Source organism: Thamnophis sirtalis, unplaced genomic scaffold (assembly GCF_051295495.1).
Source record: "Thamnophis sirtalis isolate CommonGarterSnake01/CBP01778 unplaced genomic scaffold, rThaSir2_p1.2 scaffold_8, whole genome shotgun sequence".
Taxonomy (NCBI): Eukaryota; Metazoa; Chordata; class Lepidosauria; order Squamata; family Natricidae; genus Thamnophis; species Thamnophis sirtalis.
Genome location: NW_028261388.1, coordinates 30,202,914 through 30,222,251, shown reverse-complemented (window position 1 = coordinate 30,222,251; position 19,338 = coordinate 30,202,914). Strand labels below are relative to the sequence as shown.

The window sequence follows — 19,338 nt, the reverse complement described above, 5'->3', positions numbered from 1 at the left end:
AAGCTATTCTTGAGAGCTCCTTCGTGCTTTCTGAGCTTGATTGCTTTTTGCAGATTGCTTCATTACCCAAACTAGGTAATATAATCAGTGCACTGCAAGAAAATGATCAAACTCAGAGAGCATCAGCAACTCCACATTTCAATCCTAAGCTACAAACATTCTCTATTGTGGCCATCCTTGTTTTAAAATGGGAACTAAGGAGAGGCATCCAGGAAAGCTGAGTGTTCTAAACCAGACTGAAAAGTCATGAAAATGTCCCAGAAGACAAGTGCAAACCATCCCTTCTCTTGTTGCTAAGAGAACAGCCTGGTTGTCGTGATTACATCAACAGGAGTCCAGCCTTGTCTTTGCTTAGTGAGGGAATTCTAAAGAGGAACATTTTAAAGCATGGATTTCAAGCTCAACTTCATAGATATATTATCAGGGAATATTTGCCTACTTCATATGACTTCTGATCTCTAGGACTTCTTAGGAAGTTGCTGATAGTCTGGTATCCCCCCCCCCCACCTCATTTGAGAAATGCTGAAAACTGGCAAAGTATCAGATTACCTGGAGGGGGCAATGTTTTCTCTCCCTTTTTTAAAGAATAAAGGAGCATTCCAGGTCTAGGGCATGCTCCCTCTCTCACAGATACACAAAGTCCCCTTTGTGTAAGCAGCATTCCAGGAATTGCAGAAAAATAGGAAAATAAATTAGCATCAGATGGGCCCATAAATATTGATTTCTGCCTCCCATCATGGTTTTAGTTAGTCCATCAAAACTTTAATGTAGCTTTAAATGGCACAGTGAAGAGTAGGTTAGGAACTTTATTTTGACCCACCTCATTTGAAGCATTCTCTGCCAGTGATAATGACATAAACTCCTCTGTTTTACCCCTTTGGGGCAATATGCCATAAAAACAACAAAAAAGAAGCATATTCATTCTATATGAGCTAAGATGTCTAAATTAGTCAGTCACAGAAGCCAACATACTGTTGCTCACATCCCATTTATAGAAAGAACCTTTTAAAATCAATTTATGCATTTAAAAATCTTATTTTAAAATCCCATGAAATTCAGCTTTATAAAAATTATTGTACAAATAAAGTAGGGAAATCAAATGAGATTTTTTTCAGATAGTTATATTAGGGAGGAAATGTGATTGCGGTGTCATAAAAACGGTGCCACTGTGACTGTGTGTAATACTAGCTTGTTAAAACATGGTGAATCACATTTAAAAAGCTATTTTCAAAGCCTTTTATCACTTTCATAAAAAGATGAAAAGTGATTAAATACAAGTATATATAAAAGAGTTTCATAATTTTATAGCTAGTGTAAAGTGTAAATTTGTTTATTACATTTGTAATTTGCTGAATAACTAAAGTGAGATGGGGTTGTAATTCTGCATTAAAGGCATCTGAGAGTCACATGTGAACCTGGAGCTTGAGATTATTCATCTCTGTATCATGCAAAAAAAATAGTAGGTTTGGGAAGCTGGACAAAGTTTGTCTGCATATCTGGAAGAACTTGTTTTGATGTTTCTCTTAAGCAACCGGTCATTATGCAAAACACTTGGCTGGTGCTCTTGTCACATTCAGTTGGCATAGGGGAACATGACTGCTATGACTAAATTGTGTTTAGGATAGATTCTGATGCTCTAGAACAGTGTTTTTCAACCACTGTGCCACGGCACACTAGTGTGCCGTGACATAGTGTAAGGTGTGCTGTGGGAAAATTACTTTATATATAGTCAATATAGGCACAGAGTTAAAATTTTTTAACATTTTCTAATGGTGGTGTGCCTCGTGATTTTTTTCATGAAAAAAGTGTGCCTTTGCACAAAAAAGGTTGAAAAACACTGCTCTAGAAACAGAAGTGCTACCGAAGAGGAGGATTGCTTGTTGAATATGTTTAGGCCTTTTTACTTTAATTTTTTTCATATTTACCTTTCTTCCTGCCATGTCTTACACATATACCATGTAGGCTTTTAAATAAAAATGGGAATTCTGCCTCATTAAAATCCCCTCTGTAGAAAATGCCATCATCTGTTATTTTGTAAACAATTAGTAATGATTCCCCTGAAAAACTAGAAAGTTCCAAAATTGAGGGTTTAATTTCACTACTACCTTTCACTTTTGCAGAAGGGCAAAGAATGTTGTGCCATTTTAAAGATTAGCCAATTTTACAATAAGCTTTCCTTCACACAATTTAACTAGTTAGATATGTGGAAAAAGGGACATTTATAAAATATTTTTCTAACTATCAAAAAGTATGGAGTGGAAGATTTTTTTTCTCTTTACATCAACTAATTTATAGGGATTAAACATTTGGAGATTTTGTAAATAACCTCCTAGTAGCAGGAACCGATAAAACTTTGCTAGCTATTATTGCTGTGCACTAAGTAACTTATAGCCAACCATAATCAGATCAGAGACTATTACCATGATGCCTTGGTACCTAAGTACCATATATACCTGTCTTAGAACATTTTCTATCTGTTGCTTTCATCTTCTCACCAGCCCATGAGTGAAACAGACTTAACGTTTTCTCCCCTTATCTTGACACTGTCCAAAGACCACCTCAAAAACTAAAAAAAAACCAGTTAGGCTTTGTCATCCCTTACTTTGAGAGAAAGTCAAGTGACTAGCAGTGACAAAGAATTGAGACTAGAGTCAAGTAGCCTCAGTGGGACAACAACTTTCAGTGCTGTGCAGCTGATTCAAAGATGGGTAGAAAGTGATATAACTCAATAGCAGTGAAAATCCTTATGCTGAGGGGCAACAGTATAGGCAACATTTCATCTCTTAATCTAATCTCCAGCTGTAAATAAAGGCGTCTCATTTTTATCATGCTACGCAATAAAGACAGAATTCTTCTCTAGATTAGACTGTTGATTTATACTCACTGTGAGCTCCTTGGGTGCTGAAGTCTACCTGAAGGTTAGAAAGCAGGAAGTTCCATGGACTTCAACTCTCTATTAAGCTAGTGTTAAACACTACATTTTCTCATGTCAAATCCAGAACCTGAATATGACAGGTTGAAATAAAAACCAAGAGACAAAACATCCACCCATCCATTTTATGGGATACATAAAATGGGGTGCTTGGAAATTTGAAATGTTGTCTCTGATCCACTAGGTACCCAATGGGAAGCAAGGAAAGGGGTGAGATGAATAAAATATCCCTTTTCTGCAAGGGTTGTGATGTCTTACTCCTGGTCAAAATGGACAGAACTTGTGGGGCAATTTTCCTTTCATCATTATGACCTCAGCTGTCTTGTTTAAAAAAATTATGTCTTAATTCTAAATTGAATCTCAATAGCTTCCACTATTGCTTCTTCTCCTGCCTTCAGGTGCTTTGAAGAATAGATTGATCCCTCTCCCTAGTCCTTCACTTCATAGAACTAGATATATCCAATTTCTGTAACCATTCTTCATGTGTTTTCGCCTCCAGTCCCCCAAAAGCAATTTATTGCTTTTGTTTGGTAAATCATCACAATCCTATCCATCTTGAGGTTGATTTTATAACCTGAGAGAGTTGAAGATATCTAAGAATTTACTGAAGAAAGTAACAATAGTATAATAAATAGACACAGCATATCTGATCTTCAGCCAAACCTTCAACAGAATGCCTTATATTTTTACTAAGAAAATAGTAAAATATAAAACTACTGTTAGATAGAATCACACTTGATTCGCTAGGGGCTTTACTTCAACTTGGAAGGAATTATTAAGTGGATCATCACAACACTCTGCACTGGGTCCTGTGCTTTTCTTGGTTTTTTTTCTAGATTTGCAGATCATGTAAGTTTGAAAGGCTCATATATTAGATGCAAAATATAATGTTTTTAAAAAAATCAAGGCTGGCCTGAGCAGTGAACTTAAATGAATAGGATGGAATTCAACAGGAGAAATGTCAAGTTTCACATATTAATAGGAAATATGTAAGGTATGTGGGTGTGAGAGAGTATGATGGAGTTACTAAAAAGGCAAATGCTATTTTGGGGTGCAATAACAAGAACATAGGATCCAGATCACAGGAAGTAATTTTTCCAGTAAATTTTGACTTGTTCAGATCCCTTTGGAGTATAGTATTGCATCCAGCTCTAAGCACCACAGTTAAAAGGACAGTATCAAATTGGAGTAAATTCAGAAAAGGGCCTGAAACCAAGCACTGAGAAAAATAGACAATCTGTACAGAAAAGATGTCCCAGGAGAGATATAACTCTTCAAGTTATTTGATATATCTGAGTGAATAAAGGTATTCTCTATTGCCTCAGAGAACAAAATCAAAACCATTGAGTTACAACTACAAAGAAGGTTCAGAAGAGAAATCCTGACTATACACATTGTCAACTAGTGGAATCTACTTGACACATATGTGATGAGTTGTTCACTAGATGTCATCAACAGAATGGTCTTTTGTGAGATAAGCTGTATCGGATATCACATTGAAAGTGAGTTGAAGTAGATGACTTCTCTGGCCCTTTCCAACTGTATGATTTTATGGGGAAAAAATCTATAGAAATAGGCTATATAAATAGAGAATCATTAAAAAAACATTCAAAGAAATTAAGTTAAAAAGGTTTCTCCAGACTTAAGTCTTACTTACTTACTAGTCTTACTTACTATACAGTAGGGGGACTTTACCATGCAGCCACACTATTAACAAATTTGCACAGTAGCAGTGCTGGGTTCCTACCAGTTTGGACTGGTTCGGCCAAACCAGTAGTGGTTTGGTGGCCTGGCTCGCTAGAATCAGCAGCAACCAAGGCCTGTCACGCCCCTGAATTGGTTCCCCAGGCGGCGCCATCAGCACCACCATCTTGTTTTAATTGCACTACACATGTGTGTGCATGTGTCTGCAGCACGTGAACCAGCAGTACTGTCTGCAGGAACCCACCCCAGTACAGTAGGTTTCTGCCCTGAGAGGATTAGTAAATTTGGATGCAGCTACTGAAAATATCCATTTCCCAGAATTACTAGGATATCTTTGGGATATTTAGCACAGGACTACAGATAAGGGTCTTAAAAAGAAAAAATACTAATACTAATATTAATACAGAAAAAATGCCCCATTCTCCTTTATTATTACCCTTTTTACTTGTCTTCATATTATTCAACATCTGATGTCCACATCTTACAATTCAACATCAATTATTTTGCTTCTTTGGGTGAAGAATGATATTTCTACATTACAAATCTGTTGATCTGCATCTTAGAAAAACAATTAATTGCACAGAAGTATCTGATTCCATTGAGCATTGTTACCCTGGTCACATTCTTGCTTCTCCAATTGGTGCATAGTTAATCTGAAATGTTTCAAAATCTTTCTCCTCCAGTCTCTACAAGTAAGAGTGAGGCTGGGCCATAGACGGAGACCAAATCTCACTAATGTCCAGACCTCTGTCTGCCAGTGCCCCACAGGAAGAATACCTTCTGCTTAAGAGACTGCTCTTCCCAGAGCAACTCTGGGGAAATGAAGAGTCATGGAAAATTACTGTAAGTAAAGCATCCAAACTGAACTCTTGAAACACTTTTCCATTAGTGGATTGGGAAGAAGTTGGATGTTGCAAATCAGTTCAATATACAAAATGCAATGAATGGATTGTCCTCCGGTTGTCATTGGGTTCCAACCCTCACCAGATTGATAAATGGTGAGAATTGAAGCAAACTTGATTGGAGCATGTTAGCACAACAAGGCAAAGCAGCCTAAGAAAGCAATGCCATGTGTTGTAGGGCAGGAATACTCTTATTGTAACAGCTATTGCCACCCTAAATGTGTTTTCCCTTTCTCACTTCATCTTTGTGAACTGGGGGACGGAGGCTTGTCTGAGATGTTTGTTGTGTTCACATTATTTCCTTGGCCTCAGCTCTTGATCTTTTATCATCTCTTCTTCCTTTCCTTCAAAGCTATTCTCTATGCCCTTTATATACCATCCTGATTTTTGTCCAGAGTGCTGGAGATGAAGGAAATTATGGTGAAGGAGGTAGCCTGAGGCGAGCTGTGGAAAACTGTGGTTTGGAACTATGGTATTTGGGTAGCATTCCCAGAAAGTTGGGAACATTTGACTGTTTGTATAAAGTATTCCTCTACTTAGGCACAGCAAGGAAATAAACACATTGCTCATACCAAACTACGGACCCTGGGCCAGATACGGCCTGCCGAAGCAATTTATCTGGCCTATGCTCCTCTAACCTTCACCCCCCCTCCAAGCAAGTAACATCGGCACAGGCAAAATCTAAGGGCATCTCTGACAAGGCGCTCTGAGGGAGTGGCTGGAGCTCCTAAACAGGTGGCTTGTTTGCAAAGCAGATTGCAAAACAGATTTTGCAATATTCTTCCCCCAGGAATGGGGAGGGAGTGGGGATTTTGCAGTATCCTTCCCTTGCCATGCCCACCAAGCCATACCCACAGAACTGGTAGTAAAAAAATTGAATTTCACTACTGATCTCAACCCAAGGTGACGGATGATCTCACCCAGCGACTTCATGTAGATGCTAAACAGGAGTAGAGAGTAGAGAGAGTCCTGGGTCCTGAGTATGCCATAAGAGACTGGTCAAGGGCTGGATCTTTTACTCCCTATCAGTATTGATTGGGATCGGCCTTGGAGAAAGAAACTAAACCAATGCAGAACTGTGCCACCCAGCCCTAACTTCAGCTGGCCACAAAGGCTATCATGATCAATAATATGGAAGGCTGCTGAGAGGTCAAAGAGAGCTAGGATGGCTGCACTACTACCATTCTGCCCTTGCCAGAGATCATCCTTAAGTGCGACCAGTGGATGATTTGTCCCATAGCTGGGCCTGAGACCTGACTGAAAGTGGTTTAGGAAATCTTAGCACACACCTTTTCTGTCACCTTCCCTAAAAAGGAAAGATGGGAGAATGGACAAAAATTGTCCAGGCAGGTGGAATCATTTTTTTTTAGGAGAGGGCAAATCAGGGCCTCCTTAAAAGGTGCTTGGAATGTCTCCTCTTGCAATGAGGAATTTATCACTGCATGAACCCTGCTGTTCACTTTCCTGGAAGCTTTTACCAAACCAGAAGAACAAAGGCCTGATTGAAAGGTAGTTGCATTGACAGCACTGAGGACCCTGTATACACTTCCTTAGGTTCCCAAATCATGGAGCAAGACCTTTCTCCAGGTATCTCACAATGACTGTGTACCACACTTGGATTCCATGAATGTATGGAATACATGTCTCATTTACAGCCAGTATGTGGACTGATCTTTAGCCATTCCTGTTTGTTCAGCACAATCCTTGTTATCAGAATGTCCTGAAACACCTCATTTTCAATGCTGGAAATGTTGGCCTCTTTTTGACTTGCTGACATGCCCCCTTTCCCAAATCACTTGGCATAGCCATAACTATTTTGGTCAGGCTGTATAAAAGATAGTGTCACTATATGAAGGGGGCAATTATATACATGTGATACATAGATACTGGCTTCACAAAGAATCATATAGGTAATATTTGTTATTAAATTTATTTGCTGCCCATCTTACCACAGGACTTCTTTGGGGGGCTTAATTATTCAGGCTCCTTATAAATCTGTGTCTAGTATTTTTCTGGAAGATCATTAATTAGATCTGCTTTAAATCATGTGACTAATGCTCTTTTCAAAGCGTGGCACATTTAAGTTTTAAAAAGATTGATTTATACCTTGAAAGAAAGGTTATCTCAGTTACATATTGTGGTTTCTGTCTCAATTTTGTTAACAGGTATTTTTCTACTTTGGCCAAAGGAAATGTATGGCTGTGTTTTCTACTATTATGTGAGTGGGAGCGTGGGGGCTTTACATACTCCTTGAGATTTTTCTGAATACTGCTGTCCCTTTTAGCACCTATCAATTTGGAATACTTGGGAGGAGAGCAGAGCCTCCTGAGGTAGTCAGGTCAGAGAAATTTACCCAGAGTTCTCTTTAGCCTTGTTTCTGGAATCCATTCTGTGGTTTTCTTTTTATCTGAAGGAAAATGAGATTAAGCCTGTGGGAGCAGGGACAGTTTGCTTGATACTGATTCCCCTTCCAAATGCTATTTTCTATTTTCCATGCAGAATTACGAGGCTTGTATTTTTCCATTCTCCGATTAGTGGAAGTTTAGGAGTGCACTATATTAGGATCAGAAGAAATGATGAATGGGGGGGGCGGTCATTATTGTATGCCTATTGTTGTAACAAAATGAGATAATATAATTGTACATTATTTTAATTCTGTTTATGTGTTCTTGAGGTGGATGGAAACACTCATAGTGAGTGATAAGAAAGTTGCCTTTTAATTGTTTGAGCAGTTGTGTTAAAAAGTATTTCCTTGTCCTTCCATTCTCTTTGGGTTCTTTACCAAAAATGATTGTGCATGGAAAAATCAACTTGTGGATTACTCTCAAGATGCATATCTTGTCTCTAAGAAAACAAAAACGTAACTTGAGCTACTTCACATTCCACAATCTTTTCTTTAGATAACAATGGATAACCTGTATTCTTTACTTAAAAGAAGCATATGCTTATTTAAATGCACTTAAAAAAGGGTTTTGTATCCAGTTCACTGGAAAAAGACAGAATGCTATAAAGGATTAAGGTGGGATATAATAGGAATATTAAGAGACAACAAATACGGAATGCTAGCTCCCCAGATGTTTTATTTTTATCTATAAGTTGGATTTGTTCTTAAAGTTCATTATTTTTGCAGGTCTCAAGTTCTACTTACAAATATCGGAATGAAGAATTTAAGAAACAATTCTCACACCTGCCTGATTTGGAAAGACTTGTAGTGGGTAAGAAAAATGACATTGTTCAGTAGAAGGCAGCAAGATATAATTGAACTTTCCAATACAAATTTTAGGTAATGTGATGGAATGAAATAAGGAGGTGCATTCTCAGAAAGTGGGGGATGCATTCCAGAGGAACAAAATTTAAAATAATATGCAATGCTATTCAGAAACCACGGGATGGTGCTAGTTTGCTACAAACTCCTTATTGTTTGATTTAAGATTTTACAAAATTACAGTTTATCAAGGAAAAAATATTAAAGTCTGTAAAGCTATATTCATTAACACAATTCAAAATATAATACTCTGCATTCTATCCCCCAATTTATATAGAGATGGGAAAACAAAAGTCAATAAAAGATTAACTAGGGTGGATACATAAAAATAAATCAAATGACTAATTGCAGATTCCTAACCAAATCTTTCTATATTCTTTTAAAAATAACTCTTGAAACAGTTGTATCCCTGGTTCTGCTGTACTTAGTTTTCCCTTCCTTCCTTACAAATGCCAACCAACTAATTCTAAGGCTGTGGAGAAATGTTGAATTCCATGATGTTCAGCCTTGGGTTCAGAGTTTCTTTTGTTTTTAAAACAAAAACAAACCCCAACTTGAATTCCTTTTGCTAAAAAGGCTCATATAATCTGACTTTAAGTATGATTCAAAGCATATCAATCTCCCTTCTGATGATGTAAATTCTACATTTGAGATAAATGATTGTGTTTTGAGAATGTATGCAGTCTGCTAGGCACAGTAGACAGTCTGGAGTCTTGTGATTCCAAATTAGTTTCACAACCATGCTCATTGGCCATTCAACATGTAATGCAGAATCTGAGATTATTGCAGGTGATTTTTTTTTTAAAGACAGAAATTCTTTAGCACTTATAAATATTTATTTTCATGTTTTTAGAGTATTTTCAAGAACAAAAAGAGCTGTGGCCATTTTAGAAACAAGAAGAAAATGCAAGATTCCCTGAAGTCAGTCCTTCCTCTTAACACTTATGTAATGGTCAGAAGTAATTTCTTTTTTGATAGAGACTCTTATAGCTTCTCTCTTACAGAAAGAATAGGAAACCTGTGTAGCTCCCAGATAAAAGGAGACAGGGGTTATGATTCTGGATCCACAAATTGTTAAAACTCTGACTCTGAATCTTAAAACTCGCAATATGTTTGATGTCCTATTTTATTATACCAATAACTACAGTATGTCAAATTTAGCATCCAGAAACTTTCTTTTATAGCTGATATTTTTTTAACTAGCAATACTAATATAGATGGATTAACATGCTACTTTAGAATTTTTAAAATGTGGAAGCCAAACACAGATTATACTTACCACAAGAGATACATATACACACACTTTCATCATGCTGTTCCATTTTGAGTTAAAGATATTGTGCAACATGTACAAAACAAATAGGCAATAACCAAACAAATTAAAGATATAAGATAAGAAAAAAGAAGGAATACATCTAATTTATACCAACGCTATTCATTATACTTTTTCATATCTTTCCACCCTTGAAAACCACCATATCTATATATTGCTTCACATGCTGTCTTTTGTTCAAGATGCTGATCTTTCTTTTTTCAGCACCATCCAATTATGAATTTCCAAATCTTTCTCGTTATCTTGACCTTAGTATATCATTCTTCCTTGATGTGTTTGTTTCGTAACTTGACTCGCATTCATTTTCTCTACGTAGCTCAACTATTTGAATTGTTTTCATATGGTTTACTCATTTGTATTCAATCTAGTGCAAATTCATTCTAGAGCACAGGTATTAAATTTGCGCCCCATGGGCTGGATGCATCATGTGCTGGCCCCGTCACCGCCTGGTTTAGTGTACGGGGGGGGGGAGATCCTGATACATCATGTGATGCTGCCATGACGTTGCGAGTTTGACATCCCTGTTCTAGAGTCTTTCTCTTTTCTCTCTTTCTCTTTTTGTTTTACACAGCAACTCATTTCCATTACATTCCCAGCAATATAGGAAAATGTTTTTCTTTAATGCTGTTTCTACCAGCATTTACATTTCTCCATCTTTAATAAATACTCCCAGAAATATGCTTTCATTTATTTACTTGGTTTTTCACCATTTATATATAATTTGCAGTTACCCATTCCATTTCCCTGACAAACACAACTATTTTGGTTTTTGATAGATTTATGCTCTTAACTACATGATACAATCACTGACTGCAAATCTTTCCAAATCTCAATCAACATGATATTTTTGCATCCAAAAGTATGCACACACTCATGTTCCCAGCCACTAAATCTGCAACCATTTCACAGAACTACTGTAATTAAATTATGCAAGCAGGTGTGCATCTTTGTCTTATTCCGTGTATTTTAATCCTCTGGCTTTATCCTTTGAATCGTGTTTCACAGTACTAATTTTCTCAAACAATATCACAGCAAGAATTTAGAAGCTGAAAGTTGTAATTAAAAATTCTTTTACTTAATATCTATAGTATTTTCTAATATAGCTGAGAAAAAAGTTTTTGAAATTAATATAATTGTTAAATTTAGGGAGCTTTCTTGAGGGGTGATTTAATGTTTAGTTTATTGCTTTTGATAATAATTTAGGCTCACATGTCTAAGAGTGCCATAGCTGATAGAAGGTGAGAAAATTAAATCATTTAACAAACTTAGGAAGGAGTGAGAAGTTTAAATGAAGTCATCTTTTTTTAATCATTATAGTCAATTAGAGTACACACCCACTATTTGCTGTAAAAAAAAATCTAGTTTCTCCTGAACTTAGTTATGAGAGAGAAGATTGCACATTATAATAATATTCAATGATTTCACGCTCATAATAGGCTTTCAATTCAAAATTAGTTTTGTCTCTAGGCAATCTTTGCTTTAAGCTAACATCAAGGTATGTTATAAGATGCATGTAAAGATCAGGGATCTGTATTTGAAGCTGTTCAAAATAAAATGTATAGGTAATGTAGGAATGGTTTTATAATTTAACAAAATAGTTAACAAATAAATAATGAATAAAATAATTTTGATGAACTTAATTAAGTATTTGGCTACATTTTTAAAATGTTATAAAAATGCAATGCTTTTCTTTAGATTATGCCTGTGCCCTCCAAAAAGATATCCTTCTTCAAGGACGCTTATATCTGTCTGAAAACTGGATCTGTTTCTACAGTAACATCTTCAGATGGGAAACTATGGTAAGGCATGTGTGCTTTAAGAAATGTGTGTGTCCAAAATACATTGTGTATTTTTTACGTACACATAAATACCTACACACATTCATACACATGTACAGACAATATTGAAACAGACAGTATATTTTCACACTAAGAATTTTAAGTTTGAATTTTTATGATAAGATATTTTAGTTTGTACTGTTTTCATAAGGAAAAAGAAAGAAAGAAACGCAATCTGTTTAGGTTGTTTTTGACTCGACTCTTCCATTTATTTTTAAAGGAAGGGTTTTGATATGAGTGGTAATGCTGAATTAAATGAAATCATGTGAAAACTATAGCTTTAATTATCCTCATTTTAGTTTGTTTTTTTAGTTTCAGCATTATCTTTTAGATGCCTTATTTTATGTCTATTTCAAACTTCAGATTTCTATCGCTTTGAAGGACATAACCTTCATGACAAAAGAGAAGACAGCTCGGCTTATTCCAAATGCTATCCAAATTGCTACAGAAGGAGAAAAGGTTCAGTATTCTTACTTGTATCTCTGTTTAATGGAGACATTTCTTGAGGCAGCCAATTTCCTTCCTTCCTTCCTTCCTTCCTTCCTTCCTTCCTTCCTTCCTTCCTTCCTTCCTTCCTTCCTTCCTTCCTTCCTTCCTTCCTTCCTTCCTTCCTTCCTTCCTTCCTTCCTTCCTTCCTTCCTTCCTTCCTTCCTTCCTGTACAAAGCCAGTCTTTCTTGTTAGTTAGCTTTCTTTCTCAGTGTGTATATACATGTGCCTTCGAGTCAGTGTTGATTCCTAGTGACTGCCTAGACTAGTCAGTGAAGTTTTCTTGCAATATTTTCAGAAGTAGCTTGCTATTGTCTCCTTTTTTGGGCTGGGTGGCCCAAGGTAATCCAGCTGTCTTTGTGCCTAAGGCTGAACTACAATTATGACCACCTGAATTCTAGTCTGGTGACTTAACCACTACACTTAACCACTGCTAAGTGAATCACTGCAGTTGTTAAGTTAGTAGCATGGTGGTTAAGTGAATCTGGCTTCCCCACTGACTTTGCTTGACAGAAGGTCGCAAAAGGTGATCTACATGATCCTGGTACACTGCAAACGTCATAAATAAGAGCCATTTGCCAAGTATCTGAATTTTGATCACATGACTATGGGGATGCTGCAACAGTCATAAATGTGAAAATGGTCATGACATAAGTCACTTTTTTCAGCTTATAACCATTGTAACTTTGAACAGTCACTAAATGAATTGCTGTAAGTCGAGGACTACCTGTACTACTGGTATGTGCTTGATGAAGGATGTACTAGTCTATGTGTCTAAGAGTCTGGAGAAGATTGTCTGAAACTAAACTAAAGAAAACCAGTTTGGTGAGAGGTTAAGATGCTGTTAAGAAAGCAAGAGACTGGGAATTTGAGTCCTGACTTAGGCATGAAAGTCAGCTGGGCGACCTTGGGCCAGTCTCTTTCTCTCTCAGCTCAACCCATCTAAGAGGGTTGTTGCTTTGGAGAAAGTAGGAGGAGGAAAGAGAAAGTAATGTATGGGAATGTATCAGTGACTTTGTGTTGAGGCTCTTCCTCTGTCAATCAGGAATATATCTAGGCTTTTACTGTAGAATATGTGAATGGGCATGTGCATGTAAGAGCCAAAATGCTTTATTATGTTGTGCCTGGAAAGGAAAATTTTGAATTTTAAAATACTACTATTTAGCATTAATGTGCAATGAGCAACAAATAAATTGGTTAATAATAATAGTAATAATTTGTAAATCATCTTAGAATTTAACTATATCTATATCCATCCATCCATCTATCCATTCTATCTTGTCTGTCTGTCTGTCTGTCTATATAAAATCGATATATCTTTTATATATCCATTTAGATCTGATGAACCCATTAAGTTTATTGACACTTTTATGATAGTGTGAATATAAATTTGGACTATGCCCATTTGCTTGGTAGTAAATACTCTGTAGCCAGGAAGGCAAACAAACAGATTGAATAAATAATAATAAGCCTGACTGAACTTAATGAAACTTTTATCTAAGTAAATATGTATAGGATGATAAATGGCTGAAGATTGTATAATTTAGTCTTTCTTAGAGACTTCTAAAAATCAATTGGCTCTGACTTACTTTCAATACTTTTCATGCGAATTATCATTTTGTTCTACAGTTTTTCTTCACTTCCTTCAGTGCCAGAGACAGAAGCTACCTCAGTATATTTAGATTATGGCAAAATGCATTGTTGGAGAAGGTAAGTTCTTATATAGCTGAGAAATATCTGAGGTCTTGATTTATTTTGGATGCTGTAATCTAACAATACCAATATCAGTAATACAGTACTAGTAAGATAGGTTTGAAACTGTTGCTTTACCTTTTGTATTTATACAATGGTTATTTCCACTGATATTTCACAGCTTTTTTTAAAAGATTTTTTCTCTCTTACATAATAATTATTTTAAAATTGAAACTATCATCTATGCATAAATATGAGCGGCAGGGTTGTAAATTTGGAGTATTGTAGAAATAAATAAATTGGCCTGAGTATTTATTTAAAAAATATTTTGAGTTAGACATAATACCCAAAATTAAAATCAATCATGGTAAAATATGGAAGTGGCAGGATGTTGACTAGCACTTTAAATTTCCACATATTTTTTATTTATTCTCAAACTAACATCTGACAAGGGCAAATGAAAATTATTTTAAAAAAATATACCTATGTTCAAGAAAAGGGAAAACATGATGGATAATTTGATGTTTTTGTATGTGTTTATATCTATCATCTGCTCTTAATCGTCTATACGTATGATATATCTCGGGACAGACTGGTTGATGTAGATTTTAATAACTTTTATGTAGATAATCTTGGGCTGATTTAGAGTCCTTTTAGCTGGAGAAATGCCAAAATCACTCACCAAAGAAACAAGAAGCTTTTCTATCTTTCTCTGCTTACATCCTTAGACTAAATTCTCACCTGATCTTAAACTTCAAATTCATGAGTAAAGAGCTGATTCTGGGTTAGGTGAGATAGAACTTCAAAGGAAGTAATGGATGGAGCCAGATCAAATCCCAACATTCATTTTATATGTATCTGTAATTAAAGTTAAATAAGACGCACCTTTTTACCCCCAAAAGGAGGGTGAAAATCTGGGTGCGTCTTATACTCTGAATGTAGCTGCCACCTGAAAATACTTTCCTTCCCAGTTCCTTGGTGCACATCGCAGAGCCATGTGCCCTCCTCCTCCTCTACAGACTCACCGCCTGTTTTCTCCTGGCCAGCACTGTCGGCTGGGGGAGGCAGGGAGAAAAGCAAGAGGGCAGCACAGTCGGGAGAAAGCACAGAAGCTGGGCGCAGACAGAGGGCAGGCAGATTAGAGGCAGCCCGGCCGATTGCCAGCTTGGCGGCTTGGCTGCTGGCCACCCGGACTGTGCAGGCAGCAAAGGAAACCCGTGTCGTGGCTCTATTAAAATGTGCATTTCACAGTGAGGTACAATTTGGGGGTGGCAAGTGGGGCAAGAGATGGGTGCCTGGCATCCCTGCCAGTGGCGAAGAAGTGCCCCAGGCGCTGCTGGACTCTCCCCTCGCTCATTGAGGCGGGAGTGGTGAAACTTCGCCCGGCGCGCTGCCTCTCCTCTCCTGTTGGCTGTTATCCGGGAGAGGGGGTGTGAAACTTAAGAGCGTGGGCTCTAAGAAGACCTCCTCTCGACCCATAAGATCCCACAGATTAGGCCTCCTCCGAGTGCCATCTGCCAGCCAGTGCCGGCTGGCAATTACGCGGAGGAGAGCCTTTTCTGTAGCAGCTCCGACCCTCTGGAACGATCTCCCCATGGAGATTCGTACCCTCACCACCCTTCAGACCTTCCGCACAGCCCTCAAGATCTGGCTATCCCGCCAGGCCTGGGGGTAAAGACTATAGTTTGCCCCCGCCCGAATGTTGAATGAATGTTGTTTGATCTTAACTACATACTGTATTTTTATGTTATTGTACGTCCTCCCCTCCCATAAGTTGTTAGCCGCCCTGAGTCCCCTCAGGGAAAAGGGCGGCCTATAAATAAACGCAACTGAACTGAACTGAAGTGGCTTCCAGGGCACCCCATTCCCTGCCTCACCTGGCACCCCCAAGTTGTACCCTACAGTGAAATGCGCATCTTAATCTTCACCCGACTGCGCTGTCCTCTCGCTTTTCTCTCCGCCTCCCCCAGCCGACGGTGCTGGCCAGGAGAAAACAGGCGGCGAGTCTGTAGAGGAGGAGGAAGGCGCATGGCTCTGCGGTGTATATCGGGGAACTGGGAAAGAAAGCATTTTCAGGTGGCAGCTGGAACTGCCTGCCACCTGAAACACGATTCACTTGTTTGGCCTCTGCACGTGCCCTTTTTGGAATTGGGGAGGGGTCCCTGCAGCCCAAAAACTCTTTCATTGAAAAGGCTTTCATCACGGTTCCCCAGATAGCTTCGGGAATCAGGCTCCAACTGAGGCAGCAAAATTGTTAGCCAGATGAATACTGATGGATGCTGCTGGGAAAGAGGCAGAAAGTTTTTTTTTTCCTGATTTCCTCCCCCAAAATTAAGGTGCGTCTTATACTCTGGTGTGTCGTATACTCCGAAAAATATGGTAGTTACTTTTGTTATGTTAAATAACATTCCTCTTGTGTCACATTAACAACTGTAATTAAGTATAGGTAGTTCTCAACTTACAACAGTTTATTTAGTGACCATTCAAATTTACAACGGCACTGAAAAAAAGTGAGTTATGACTGTTTTCTCACTTAAGACCATTGTTGCATCCCCATGTTTATGTGATCAAAATTCAACTGGTTTAACAACTGGTTCATATTTATGACAGTTCCAGTATCCTGAGATCATGGGTTACCTTTGGTGACCTCCAGAAAAGCAAAGTCAATGGGAAAGTCAGATTCATTTAGCAACTGTGCTGCTAACTTAACAACGGCAGTTATTCACTTAACAACTGTGGCAAGAAAGGTTGTAATATGAAGTAGAACTCGCTTAACAACTGTCTCACTTAGCAACAGAAATTTTGGGCTCAATTGTGGTTGTGAGTTGAGGATTACATATAACACATTCTGAGATCCAAATGTTGGAGGGAGGGCTGCATTTTTCAGATGCTGTTCTATGTATGGAAGATCACAAGTTTGAAAGATTGATATTTTACAACATAGTAGTAAAATAATGTTAATGTACCTTTTCCCTAAATAAATGTTTATGTGTGCAGGGTTTTCCCAAATTAGAAAAGACTTCAAAAACATTATCTCTTACCCTAGTGTAGGGGTCAGCAACCTTAAACAGTCAGAGCCACAAAGATCCTAACCGGAAGCCCCTTGTTCAATTCTGGAGCTGACCAGAAGTCCGATTCCCTCCATAGAGTCTCCTCCTAGCATGGTGTCCTTTTTCTTCTACTTGTCCTAACCTAAAGCCCTATCAATTGTGGAGCGGACTGGCTGCAGAGTCGCGAGTTGCTGACCCCAGCCCTAGTGGTTCTTAAAACTGTGGAAATGCAGAATTATCCCCAAAGGGGTTATGTGGCATATCCTAGGTGAGCTCCTACCTGCATTGGTACCGGTTCGCTTCATCCGTGTGTGCGCAGTTCACTGTAAATTGTTCTGCACATGAGCAAAGACCATGAAAAACTAATAAAAAACATGCTGGCAATGGCAGCGGAGACCGAGGAACTAGTTGTGCGGTGTGGCCAGCTTGACTCACTGCCAGTTCTGCAACCCAGGCCAAATTACCACTACCGGTTTGCCCAAACCGGTGCGAGCCGGTAGAACCCCACCTCTGTCTAGGGGGTCACCAATTTATATACACCTTGCTATGAGTTGAGGATCTAGTTTGGGATTAGCACTACCAAAACCCTTAGGTAAAACAACAGCCTGCTTTGGGTGTGATTGTGTGGGAGAGTAATGATATTTTTCCAGATCAAGAAAAAGAGTAATTGAGTCAAACACTCTACGAACCACTGTTAGCCTTATTCAGAATTGATGTAGTTCCTATGTTTAGGCTGATACTTTTTATTATGTAATCCAGCTTTTATTTGAAAGCAAATTTTATTTAATGAGTCCTTAATTCCTGGGTAAAATCTGGGTGGTGCTTGTAGACTGCAGTCCTATGTACACATACTATGTACACAATAGGCTTATCTTTCAACTTGATAGAAAGTAGATGTGCATTGGATTCTATTCAAAAAGTTTTATCATTTTTGGACATCTACTATTCAAGCAATCTCCTGAATGTTTGTTGTTGCTATGTAATAAAGTATGTAGTAAATAGGCAGCCATTCTACTTGAATGTATCATTTATATTTAGATTGCATCACTAATATTATTGGTTTGACACAAAGTAGAGGTGGGTGCAGGACATTCTCTTATTAAATAAGCAAAATGTGTTTCTTATATCTTAATTTTTGCAAAATATTTATTGGAGACTCCCACAATGCAGACATCAATAATTTTTCCAATGAAAGAGAGTGAAAAAGAAAGTGAAAGGGCCTACAATTTCCTTATCAAAATAAATACATTAAAATGCTGCATTCATTGATGAGGAATGGAAGCATTAAAACAATGTCCCTACTGGAGTCTGCTAGCTAAGATTTCAACTTCATATTGATTCACGTTAAGGTTAGAATTAAAGCTATGCAAACAAGCACAAGGAGCAGCATCAATTGAATTTGCTTTCAAGAAACAATGTCATTAACTCCCAAGGTATTTTCTTTTGAAATGACTAGAATTTAAAATGCATTATACACTTGATGCACTTGAATTCTGAAAGACAGTAATGCAGCTTTTTTTAAAAAAAAATTGTCATTATTATAGTGGTTGGTTATATTTGGAGTTTTTAAGAAGAGATTGAACAGCCTGGAATGGTATAGAGCAGTGGTTCTCAACTTGTGGGTCGGGACCCCTTTGGGGGTCGAACTATCCTTTCACAGGGATCGCCTAAGAACATCGGAAAACACATATTTTTGATGGTTTTAGGAACCGAGACACCAATTTTATGGTTGGGGGTCACCACAACATGAGGAACTGTATTAAAGGGTCGCGGCATTGGGAAAGTTGAGAACCACTGGTATAGAGTCTCCTGTTTGGGCACGGGGTTGGCGAAGAAGACATTCAAAGTCTCTTCCAATTCTGTTATTCTGTTAAATATTCTGCACAAAGTTTCATATTTCAGTGTTAGCAGTTTTCTGAAAGAAAATACTTCTAAAGCAAATGTTACCAAGTGTAAACACACACTTAAAACAATGATTAATAAACAATTAACAATATACATAATCCAGGAAGAAAATGGAAAGGTGGAGGACAGACTCATCAAATGGCATCTTATTACTGCTGATCGCTTTCAGGGGAAAACTCGAGCTGTTTGTTTTTCCAGAGATATAGGACTTGTATCTATGTGGAGGCAAA

General features: G+C 37.8%; 1 protein-coding gene across 6 annotated transcripts in view; it reads left to right on the top strand.

Moving 5' to 3' along the window:
- GRAMD1C (GRAM domain containing 1C) overlaps positions 1-19,338 on the top strand; it is a 50,450-nt gene that overhangs the window by 7,251 nt on the left and 23,861 nt on the right. For 3 of the 6 annotated variants that reach the window (XM_087721337.1, XM_087721336.1, XM_087721341.1), the window contains 4 exons: positions 8,669-8,753; positions 11,832-11,935; positions 12,338-12,433; positions 14,091-14,171. In XM_087721337.1, the coding sequence (XP_087577463.1) occupies positions 8,669-8,753; positions 11,832-11,935; positions 12,338-12,433; positions 14,091-14,171 (366 nt within the window). Of the gene's footprint in view, positions 1-5,340; positions 5,480-7,703; positions 7,757-8,668; positions 8,754-11,831; positions 11,936-12,337; positions 12,434-14,090; positions 14,172-19,338 lie in introns of those variants that run through there. The other 3 variants (XM_087721339.1, XM_087721338.1, XM_087721340.1) reach the window with 3 other exon arrangements.